Source organism: Scardinius erythrophthalmus, assembly GCF_964197995.2.
Source record: "Scardinius erythrophthalmus genome assembly, chromosome: 2".
Lineage (NCBI taxonomy): Eukaryota > Metazoa > Chordata > Actinopteri > Cypriniformes > Leuciscidae > Scardinius > Scardinius erythrophthalmus.
This window is the reverse complement of record NC_138222.1, coordinates 37,007,143-37,019,705: the sequence shown is the minus strand read 5'-3', so window position 1 is coordinate 37,019,705 and position 12,563 is coordinate 37,007,143. Positions and strand designations below refer to the sequence as shown.

The 12,563-nt window shown below is 38.6% G+C and overlaps 1 protein-coding gene across 4 annotated transcripts in view; it reads right to left on the bottom strand.

Annotated features, from left to right (window-relative positions):
- The window catches only part of LOC308687290 (activating molecule in BECN1-regulated autophagy protein 1A-like), a gene marked incomplete at both ends in the record, with an annotated part of 163,578 nt that overhangs the window by 128,558 nt on the left and 22,457 nt on the right, over positions 1-12,563 (bottom strand). For 3 of the 4 annotated variants that reach the window (XM_081359699.1, XM_081359701.1, XM_081359700.1), the window contains 4 exons: positions 3,549-3,649; positions 4,157-4,228; positions 11,016-11,198; positions 12,316-12,402. In XM_081359699.1, the coding sequence (XP_081215825.1) occupies positions 3,549-3,649; positions 4,157-4,228; positions 11,016-11,198; positions 12,316-12,402 (443 nt within the window). The remainder of the gene's footprint in view (positions 1-3,548; positions 3,650-4,156; positions 4,229-11,015; positions 11,199-12,315; positions 12,403-12,563) is intronic. The other variant, XM_081359702.1, reaches the window with a different exon arrangement.

The window sequence follows — 12,563 nt, the reverse complement described above, 5'->3', positions numbered from 1 at the left end:
AGCTGCACATCCATCGGGTGACCACTAAAACTCAAAAATTTTCAGTGAAAACAAATATACTCTCTAGTAGGCAGACGAGAAAGAACTGAAGAATCAGAAAAGGGGTTGGTCAACCAAGTAGCCCGTGGGCCAAATACAGCCCTTTGGTTGATTTAAATAAAGACAGAGCTGCCTGACACATGAGAGTGCTCTCTGTACAAAGCTGTGATGAAATCAAAAACATTCAGTAGCCAACAATCACCAGGCCATATTTGGAGCACATCCTATAGCCATAGTACAGCTACTCCCCAAGCACACATATTTGATCAAGTCTCACTACAGTCTTACTTTTGACATTGAGCATTAAATTGTTGTAGTTTATTTGTTCATGTTGAGTATAGCGCTCGTAAAAAGTAGCGGGAAACGTCACTGAACCTGCATACATCCTATGTTTGGTTCTGTATATGGCTGTGAGTCATTTTCAAGCTTGACCATTATTAAATTATGTTTTCTTTACCCGGTTGTGTACTGTACATATGTATGTAAAATAATAATAATATATATAATTATAATAGATATTTTATATATATATATATATATATATATATATATATATATATATATAGAGAGAGAGAGAGAGAGAGAGAGAGTATATGCATATAGACATACATATACATACACATATATACATAATATACATACATATATATACATATATATATATATACATACACATATACATATAAATATATATATTACACATACCCACACACAAACAAACAGTACACATATACTTTGCAGTATTAGTATTTAGTGTTTAGTTTTGTTTTTGATAATAACATGACTAGACTTGAAATGAAAGTGCTATAATCTAATAATTACTTTGAAAAATGTTGTCCCTCCCCTAAAATTTCCATTTGGATAATCTGGCTCTCAAAAGAAAGTAATTGAAGAGCCTTGATCTTAGGGTAGAAAAATAAGTACACAGCAATAGCAGAAAGAGTGAGAGAGAAATCCTGAGTATGTGAAAAATTGTGTCTAAATGTGCATGTGTGTGTATGTGTGTGTGCGTGCGCTCTGTGATGTGGGGCTTGTATAAAGTTGTCTAAGAGCAGTTAGAGGAGGAGAATGCTTGAAGGAGGGGGAATGTGTACTGGTAATTGCCATCAGTTTGGATATTTGCCCTGGAGTTCACAGTAACCGTCCTCCCCTCTCATCTTAGAACAAGGGCCAATCATAGCTCGTGGCTATGCAACTACCCTTTGCAACACAATATAATAGGAGTCCACAAAACAACCCCTATTACAGAACTTTAATCCCTAGAGTGATTATTGGATGCTGGGTAAAGTAATTCTCTATTTAAAAACTAAGAAATTCAATATGATTAGTTCACCCGCAGTGCACTTAACAATTAGTAAAAACTAGATAAAGTACAGATTTAACAATAATTGACGGTTAATTTATGCACATTATTCATCATGCCACAGAAAAAATCTGTCAGATGACCATAATAACTGTTCCAACATTGACATGAACTTTTTAAAATCACAGCTGAGAGAGGAGAGGAGAGGAGAGGAGAGGAGAGCAGAGGAGACGAGACGAGAGGAGAGGAGAGGAGAGGAGAGGAGAGGAGAGGAGAGGAGAGGAGAGGAGAGGAGAGGAGAGGAGAGGAGAGGAGAGGAGAGGAGAGGAGAGGAGAGGAGAGGAGAGGAGAGGAGAGGAGAGGAGAGGAGAGGAGAGGAGAGGAGAGGAGAGGAGAGGAGAGGAGAGGAGAGGAGAGGAGAGGAGAGGAGAGGGACAGAACGATTGATGCTGTGTAAAGTGAAGTCATGATGCTGTTTTCTGTGTGAGCTGGAGAGGGTTTGGAGAGGGGCATTTCTGAACCTCGTATGACACACTGCAATTAGTGTGGGCTGAAGATGCCTCTCGGTGTGGGAGAGAGAGAATGCTGGTATGCAAAAGCGAGAAACAGTTCTGTGGATATTTGCATTGTTTTGAATTGGTGCAGGATATGTGGGGAGTGGGATCTGTTACCCCTTTTCCACCAAGGCAGTGCTGGTGCCGGTTCGGAACCGGTGCCTACTCGTGAACCAGTTCTTTGTGTTTCGACAGCCAAAGAACCGGTTCTCGGCCAGGAAAATTGGTTCCAAAGCGACACCAACTCTTTGCTGGACTAGAACCATTATTTTACCACGTCATGCTTACGTCGGGGCTGGGGGCGGGGTTATTGTATTGGTTACTTCTTCTCGAAAACCTCAGTCTATGTAGTAATCCAGACGAGCAGCACAAATGTGTTCTTCTGACCCCAATATAGGATTGCAAAGCAGGAGAAACATTTGCAGAAAGACGATGTAGTCTGCCATTGTAATTGTTATGCTTGAAGTTGGCGCAAGCGTTTCTGGGAAAGCTAAGACTATGGCAACATACACAGTGACGTAATGACTTCGTTTGCTGGGCTCTCTATAGTCAGTGGAAAAACAAACAGGTTCTGAGAAGGTTCGCAAGTTGAACCAACTTTGAACCAGCACCAGTTCCGAACCAGTTCTTTTTTGGTGGAAAAGGGGTATGTGAAGTATGGGACATCCACCCTCACAAGCACTCAAACAATTGCTGATAATTTTTTTTAATGTTGGCCCTGAAAATAAGAACTGTGCTTGTTGTTTCCTAATTTTTTTCTGCCTCCATAGTACATGTCTAGTAATTTACTATTCATTCACAACATCTGTTTGGCTCTTCCGCACTTCTGGAAGTTGTTGACTTAATGTATGAAAGATGTTCAGCAGCACATCCGATGCAGCTGGCTTCAAGAAATATTTTTAAATAACCCTGTGATGAGGGCATACAGGTGTATCGAGATGTATATTTCAAGACTAAGGTTGTTAGAAAGTTGCTTTGGAGTGTGTTGACAGTAGGTTTGGTTTAAGAGGTAGGGCACATGGGACTTATTTTGAGAAATACAAAACCATAGATATTTGCAATCAAGTGAAGAAGCCAGGATGTGTGTTTGTTCTGAAAGGTTTTGTATGGTGGGGAAAAAAAACAAGAATAACACTGTAGTTGAAACAAAATTTCCGTAGCTAACACATTGCTGATGTCACTGCAGCTATATATGGCTAATACTAAAGGGATAGTTTACTCGAAAATGACAATTGGTTCATCTGAAGTTGTTTAGTAGCCTACTCATTTCCAAGCGACAAGCTCTAAAAAAGTGCAAACACTCCCCCAAAAAGTAGTTCATACGACTCAAGTATTATATGTCATCTGAAGCTCTTTGTGCTAATTATACATATTTGGGGCGATATGAAAGTGAACAGATGACAGCATATTTTATTTTCAGTTGAACTACCCCTTTAATGCAGAAGTCTAAGCTAATACAACTACTGTTAAAGAGCCCCGCTGAGAGCCCTCATAGCCAAAATAGCAGGGTGAGTGGGCGAATTAGCACTCGTCATTGACCTGACTCATGACATTATTCAAACATTTTTGGGAAGTTTCATCCCTGACAAAGCCTTCAGTGAGTACCATCCCATCTAATATTAGAAAACTAAAGCTTTAGAGGGCAAACGTACCTGCGAGGACCCTATTGACAGATGAGTGTGTTGCCAGGCCTGGCTGCCCTCTTTCATGGAAGATTCCAGCATACGGCAAAAACTCCGGCAAAAGGAACCGCCTGGGAGAGATGGAGTGAAACAGAGGCAGTGTGAGCGAGAACGATTGGACATGTGAAGCCAAGATTTAATAGTTTTGAGGCTGTATAATACATTCATCAGCATTACACGCATATTTCACTGAGAAGACAAACTCATAATGCACTCTGACAAACTCAGTAAAACAATATAGCCAGGATTTTTTTTATCATAAAACACTTCTTTCAATAACTTTATAAAACCTTACTGACCCCCAAACTTTTGAATGGTAGTGTATATTTATAATGTTTATTTCTATTATTATTAAAGTATTCTGTAATTTCTCTCACATAACTACTGTAGTTTTAAAATCAATCAGTCAAGTCTCGTGCAATTTGCCTGCGGAGTGCTATTTGTATAACACACAACACACTCTCAGATGGAAGGTGCCTGTGGAGGCAGTAGGCAGAGAGGCAGCTCACTAGGTTTTGGAACAGAGTTAGAATGTGTTTCTGGTGCATTTGGTGTAAACAGGCTAAAAGTGTTCCTACCTGGGCACAAAGCGACCGAGGGAGGGGGCAGACATGCGTGCGTTACGAGGAGGCCTATGTCTTCCATTATCCCTGTACACACACACACACACACACACACACACACACACACACACACACACACACAAACTGGTCAGCAACAATAATAATTATCACCGAATCAATCATAACTTGCTTAATACAGGGTTCCCACACCTTTTCAAATTCAAAGACCTTTCAAGGCCTTTCCAGGTCCAATACCCTCAAATTCAAGGACTTAATGTGGGGACACATTTCAAGTGAGAGCAAGGTTACATTGTGTTACCTTGTAAGATACATTGTTACAGCTTTCATCTGTCAAACAACTATGCAAAAAAGCTTTTATTTATATCATTTATTTTTGGCCATATGACAGAGATCTAATATTCTATTTGTCGTATTTATGTTCTGCGTAAAACTGAAGAATATTCAGTACATCCTTTAAAAAAATTATGATAATAATCAAATAAAATATTAAATAAAATAAAAAATGTGTTAAGGTCTTGGAACTGATTATGTCAACATGATAACTTGACAGCTCAACAATAAACCACGAGAAAACATGAAAACAAGTATGTGAACTTGCAACAGAACACATATTATTATTTTACATTTGATTTGATTTATTTCTACATAACTCATTATATGTTGGTGTGCCTTAAGCAGTCAATCTGAACCAGTAATCATGTTTTTGACAATTCTGCAGGGATGGGATAATATTTTTAATTTTTAATTGATTTACTACTTAAATTACCACTACATTATTATATAATTATTTGTCCCAATTTTATTTAAATAATGTATTACTTTTAAAAACTATTTATGCATATGATTAATATTTATAAAGGATAAATTAATAAATAACATTAATTATGATCTGTCTAATAACATCTACAAATATAATAGTTACCTGTCTACCAAGCTCTGACAATGAATGGAATATTATATTAAGAGATTATCCAAATTTAAAAACAAAAACAAAAAAACAATAGGCCTATACCTTTAAAAGCACGGATTTGTCTGTCACGGTATACTGCTTTAAGTCAGAAGTCCACCGCACCGCGTGAGCAAATCAGTCAGTCAGTCATATTTATTTATAGAGCACGTTTAGCTGTTGGCCAAAGTGCTGTACAAAGTGTAAACAGGTATCCTTAATGAGTAAACATAAAAACACACAAATAAACAATACACTACAATTTATGCCACTAGGCCCAATTATGACCATAAGCAACAGTAAAGAAGTGGGTTTTAAGCAAAGATTTAAAATCAATGTATGTTGGTGCAGTCTTTATGTAAGATGGCAGATTGTTCCAAAGCTGTGGAGCGGCCACTGAAAAGGCACAATCTCCTTTCAATTTTAAACGTGTCCTTGGAACAGTCAGCTGTACTCCTAGTTGACTTAAGTTTTCTAAAAGCATTATGGTGGGATGAAAGGAGATCAGAGATGTATGGAGGAGCCAGTCCATGCAATCCCTTATAAGCTAACAAAAGTGTTTTGAACTCAATACGATGTTTAACTGGAAGCCAATGGAGAGAGAACAATACTGGCGAAATATGTTCGCTTTTCCTCGTTCCTGTTAACAATCTTGCAGCAGCATTTTGAACTAGTTGAAGACATGACAAAAGGGACTGTGAGACACCAAAGTATAGTACATTACAGTAGTCTAATCTTGATGAAATAAAAGCATGTATCACAGACTCCATGTCTCTGGGTGATAAAAATGCCTTAATTTTCGCAATATTCTTTAACTGATAAAAGCAACTTCTGACCACACAACAGATCGAGGCTGTTCAGATCAAACACATTATAAGGAAAAACTGGAGCATTATTGAATGTGACCCGACTTTACGGGAAATATTCACAGAACCCCCTGGGATTAGCTTCAAGAGGGCCCCCACAATTAAAGATAAATTAGTAAAGAGTTACCTCCCTGCTCCTAAACGTGAATGTTGGCTGCGTCAACCAAAGGGAAACTTTCCTTGTGCTAATTGTAATTATTGTGAGAATATGACTAAAACTGATACGTTTGTTGATGTTTTTAATAACAAGACTTACACTGTTAACAGCTTTATAAATTGCAATACTACCCATGTTGTCTATCGTTTGGAATGTCCCTGTGGTTGTTTTTACATAGGCCTCACCAAAAGGAGATTAAGAGACAGAGTAGCTGAACATCGGTATGCCATCCGGACTGGTAATATCAATTATCCAATGGCTAAACATTATATGGACGCTAATCATGGGAAGGATTTGACCTTAAGAGTAGTGGGCATTGAGGCTATTCGCCTTGATGCCAGGGGTGGGGACATAATTAGACGTCTCAAACAAAGGGAGACATACTGGATCTACTCTCTGAGGGCCACCAAACATCCAGGTCTTAATGAGGATTTTGATCTCTCACCTTTTTTGTGATTTTTGTGCCTCTATAGGTACAGTTTGTTGTCGTCAAATGTAGAACCCATTTCTGGTCAAAGCTGTTTTGAATCATCTTGTCTATGACACTAGAGTTATGAGAGGTAACTGTAGCCTATTCACAATTATTGATCCTATATATTGTGTGGAGAATATTAGATACTTGAAGTGTTGTTTTTTCCACTAAGAGATTTTTTTTTTTTTTTTTTTGTATTTTGCCTGTTACTTGTATGAACCTAACTTTTGCCTCTAGTGGCTAAAGAGCTGTGGTACAGGTGCCAGAGTGGCACACCTGAAATGAATTACTGTATAAGTACTGCTCCTGTTTGTTTGTCACTGACACCCTGATGAAGGCCAGTGGGCCGATACGCGTTGGTGTTTTTTACATTTTTTAGCCCTCTAATAAAGTGTTTTGTATTACTTTTTGTATCTACTGAGTGCCTGGACTTGGATTATTTCCTACGTTTTTTTCAACACAACAGATCTGTTTGAAAAGTAACGCCCAGGTTTTGAGCGTGTATGGAGATTGCCAGCTAAATGAAACTGTGCAGTTCATCTTACGTTCATCATTAGTAACTGGACAGTCCCATTGATACCTTTTTTTCATATCTGGAGAGGACGTGAGCTTGACGTGGTTTTAAAAATCCGTGCATTACGCCCGTTTACGGTGCATGTTCACTAGACTCTGTTGCAATGGAAACAAAGACACTAACATGCAATCACCCGCAAATGAATGGGTCTATGTAAAATATACGGGACAAATCGCATACCATGACGCATCATTTTACCTTTAAATAAGGGACGATTCTGTATTTTACGGGACGGGTGGCAAGTGGCAACCCTACTGGCAAGCCATTCTTTGGAATATTCTTTGGTAAGCCAAATATCTTGAAACTTGCATATTCCAGGCATCACGTTTCAGCGGTTTCAGTCTTATTTTTTCAATGTTTCACGGTGTGTCAGTGAAATGTTGAGGTACCATCGTAGTAATTTCATGCGTGAACGTCATGCCAACGTACAGTATCCAGCGTTAGCCAAATACCGACTTTATTCAACAACAGGGTTCGTACACCTATTCCAAGGTCAAATTCAAGCACTTTTCAAGCACTTTCCAGGTCCATTTTAAAGCTTTTTCCAGCACCTTACACCACCGTAAATTACATAGCAATACATAGTCAAAATTATTATTTTGTGTTTTTATCACATTAAAAGAGACTATGCTATAAACAGCCAAAATTGTGTTTCGTAATAGCAGAAGGATCAGAATTTTAAGCAAATCACAAGTTTTATTTTTCAAAATGTCTCACTGTCTAAGTAGATAATGCCTATGAATAATACTTTTCATTATATTAATGTCCAAATATTGCTTCACAGATAATGTGATTTTCAGGCTGTAAAACTGAAGTAATTTCAAGGGCTGAAAATATGGAGACATAGGATTTGAAAAGAAATATTTTACAGGCCTTGGTTTTGGGACACATTCTTGATATAGACAAGGTTTGAACAAAATCTGAGACAGTGCAACAACAACCTGTAATTCCATTTTAACCCAGAAGACTCTGACAGTGCACAGGCGCCTGCCTGATAAATAGCCTACATAAAAAAATTATAATTATAATTTCATTGCCAAGACACTGGAATAGAGCAGTGTAAATATTGCATAAGGCCATCCTCAACCTTACAGTAGGCTACTTGTATGACACTCCATCTGACACGATTTCTGTTCAGCAATCAACGATTGTTGTTATGCACTGGGCTGACTTTTACAGGTTTTAATTTGCGGGTAGTTAACGTTACAGTTACTGTGCTGTACCTTTGGATATGTTCACTGCATATTCCACAAATGAACGTGCCATAACTGACATGCAATACTAACATTACATTATCACACCAAGTACTCTCAGTCACTAATTGCCCTTTCAGACAGGACGCGGAATGCGCTGCGCTACGAAACCCATTTATTTCAATGCCGCGGTCAAAGTTAAAAATAGTTCAACTTTTGCCAATGCGCTCTGTGATGATTACCTGTGCAGCCAATAAAAACGGGGCATCCAAACAAGCGTGGAAATCAAAATGAAAACTCCGCCTACTTTTGCTCTGGACAGCGTAGCGCAAATCACTCTTTATCTGAAGGGCTACATTTTATTTCTCCATTTAATAAACAAACTATTCAGTCAGACAGGTATTTGTTGTGAAAGAAATAGTTACAATTTCAAGCATTTAGTGTAAGTGTAAACAGTGCAGCGCTTCCTTTGTTATTGTTTGTTATTTATAAAATAACGTTGTTATTTAGGGGGGTTTTGCGCACAAAAAGTATTCTTAATGTCGCTTCATAACATTAAGGTTGAACCACTGTGTCATTAACGATGTCTTTACTACCTTTCTGAGCCTTGAAAGTTGCAATGATGTTGCTGCCTATGTGGGGTCAGAAACCTCTCGGATTTCATCAAAAATATCTTAATTTGTGTTCCGAAGATGAACGAAGGTCTTACGGGTTTGGAACGACATGAGGGTGAGTAATTAATGGCAGAAATTTCATTTTGAACTATTCCATTTAACTAACCCTTTAAGCATCTCTGCAATATTTTTTTTGCTAAATGAGAACATCAGTATGCTTCAAAGGTAAGTGTGGGAATGATTGATAAAGAACTGAAAGAAAAGAAAAAGTTTATTAAAAAAAATATGGCAAACATAAATATTAATATGAAGGCTAACTGAAAGACTGATGTGTTTCATAAATATTCTGATGAATATGGATCTGTGGTCCCAGACTGCAGCGCTGAACGCTGAACTCTCCAGCCAGCGGGTGGAATTATTCATCAGCTCAGAGGAGGGCATCTAATCCGTGCCAAAAAAAGAAAAAAGAGAGGGAGAGAAAAGCTGCGTGGTTTGGAGTGGAGAGAAGCACTGACATTCCACTAGTGGAGGGGTTGGGAAGAGGGAAAGAGAGACATTTTTGGAGCATTAATGGTTCCATAAAAGGACAAATGACTAAAGCCCTGAGCACAGACTAGCTGGCTACTTCCAAAAACGCATTTTGCAAACAAATTAAAAGAGCATTTTCATATTAAAAATATGAGTCTGGTCTTCATAACTGAGCCCCTAGATTAAGAGAGTAATGCTCAGGTTTTTAAATGGCTGGTAATGAGATTGAAAGGGACATGTAATTTCATTATTTGCTTGTGGAAAAAAACAGTGGATTCACAAAATATTCCAAAAAACAATCCAAAAATAACCCACATATTTGTGCCCAATCTGCCTTTGCAGAGTCGTATCCAGTGTTAGCCATAACGGGCGTCTGTCATGCACAGCCTGGATCCCACCTACTTACATATCCCTTGGACTCTACTATTTCATTAGAACTTCATTAGATTTAACAAATTAATCAGTGTCATCGTTAATACTATGTGGCTGGATAACATACGTTAAAATTATAATTTGTTTACGTACGCTTTGTGTATACATTACAGTTCAAAAGTTTGGGGTCAGTAAGACTATTTTTGGGAAAGAAATTAATACTTTAACTTGGCAAGGAAGCATGAAATTGATCAAAAGAAATAGTCTGCCATCATTGCATTGCATTACATTACACATTGGTGTTTATTTTTATTTTTATATATATATTCAAACTGAAAAGTTATTTGAACTTGCAATCATTTTTCACAATATCACTGTTTTGTCTATACTTTTGACCAAATAAATGCAGCCTTCTTAAGAGAAAAAAATATACTTTCATAAACATGAAAAAATATATATATAAATCTTACTGACCCCAAACATTTGGATAGTAGTGCATTTGTTTAAATATGTGGCAGCTAGATGAGGGGGGCTTCCCCAGCTTGACTCCCAAGGTTTGATCCTCATCTACTTAAACATCGTAGGGAGTTTTTCCTTGCCATTGTCACCTTTGGCTTGATCGCTGGGTGGTTTGGAAGGCACAATTCTTAGTATACCTACTTTGAAACAATATCTATTTTGAAAAGCACAATACATATCATTTGACTTGAAATGAAAACATAATGGATGAGAAGAAAAATTCTTCTGACTTCTAAACTAAAAATATAATTTCACAGTTGTCCGGCAGTTGAGGAAAAGAGCAGTAAGCTGACAGCAGTACATTGACTTATTCCGATGGGATGTAGTAAAGTGCATTTCAAGCCAAGGCCAATGCTAATGCCAAACGCTATAAGAAGAGACGCCACAGGCAACCTAACAAACAAATTGTTGGCAAGCTCAATAAGTCGGTTGAAAAGCACAAGTGATAACATTCTGGCATTCATAGCCTGCCCCGAGTATTTTTTTGTGTTGCCTAGCAACAATACAGGAAAATAAATACATAGAGATTTTTATAAGTGGATGAGAGCAGGTAACAACTGAGGAACAATTACTTGGCACAGGCTTTATGTGTCTGCGTGACTGTTTACTTACTCAAACTCCTCAAAATCAACTTCGTTGTTCTCCACACTGGGGGCGGGGCCAGGCGAGAGGCTGTTGGAATTAGAGGACAGGGGTCGGGGTCTGCTGGGGGAACGGAGAGAGCGCTGCCGAATGCTGTCGCGCCGAGACAAATACTGGATCATACGTTGTGCATAATATGCTGCAGGGGACAACCTACACACACATACACACAAACACAGATAGAAACCACAATGATGTTAGATATTCACTAGATAGATAACATATCAAACAAGTCATCCTCCCGTTTTTATACTGATATACTATATATATATATATATTAATCTACAAAAGAACTTTAGCTGTGACTTAATATTGTTTTTTGTGTGTGTGTGTGTGTGTATGCGTTTAATGGACATTTTGCCAAAAGTTTCAAATTTCAACATGGGTTTTTCTGCAGTGCTTCAGAACCAAAACCAATCTCAGAGTGTCTGTTGTATACAATCATGCAATGGTTAATCAGAGGCATTTAAATTACTTCCATAAGACATCAGTATCGACAAACCAATCAAATGTTTTTAAACATCTATTGAATTGCTGATAAGAAATCTGCATCTATTCTGCATTTAATTCAGCTAGAGACATTAGTTAGCATTTTGGCAGGACGACTTGCTAAATGAAGCCCTTAAACCATAATCTTTTGTGCAGGAAGAGCATCTGGAGTTTCGTTCTGTCTTGGACTAGTTGAGCAAGGAAATCTGCCAGTCTGTCTGAAAGAGCCTAAACACACCAACGCGCACACACACACTGTTTATCATGTCTTTTAGACCAATATACAGGGAGACATACGAGAGATCCGGGAAACAACAGTGTCATATAGTACCAATTACTTGTGGTTTTGAATGTGTTGGAGTCAGACTATCCTTCTAACACCAGGTACATTCTGCTCTGGGGGAAATGAGTCTGTTGTGGTAATTCACAGGTTAGAGGTGTGCGTCAGTCCATGTGTTTGTGCGAACCTGCCAGTGGGAGTCCGTGCTAACAATCTGTCTTGATCCCAGACCACAGCTGATTCCCCAGAGCTCAACAATGACTCACTAGCCATGAATTCACTTTATTATGAGCCTAGCTCACAGAGTCAGAGGATGCTGACAGGCTCTGTGTGTGCATGTTTGAATTACAGGGACATTGGGGTGCTGGCAGGTCTGAAATGCCACACTGCTGTCCGGCAGTGTGACACACACAATTCCTCATTACCCAGACCTCACCGGCCAACCGGCATGACCACGAAAATCAGTTTACACAACACACACACACACACACAGTGAATCACCTGGCCGGGTCGGGGTAGATGGGGTGTTCTCGTGATCCAGAGACGTCATATCTGGAAAGAGACATCATGGATGACTCCAGCAGCCTCCTACAAAACAGAATTATATAGCTTTGTGTGTTTGCGAATTGTGAAGACCTTCCCTTCCTGTTCATATAAAGAACCTCAGGACAGGACATCACACAAAGACGACACATTTTCGTCCAATTTCCACTACTCTGTTTCTACAGTAACACTCCCCACCAAGCGCC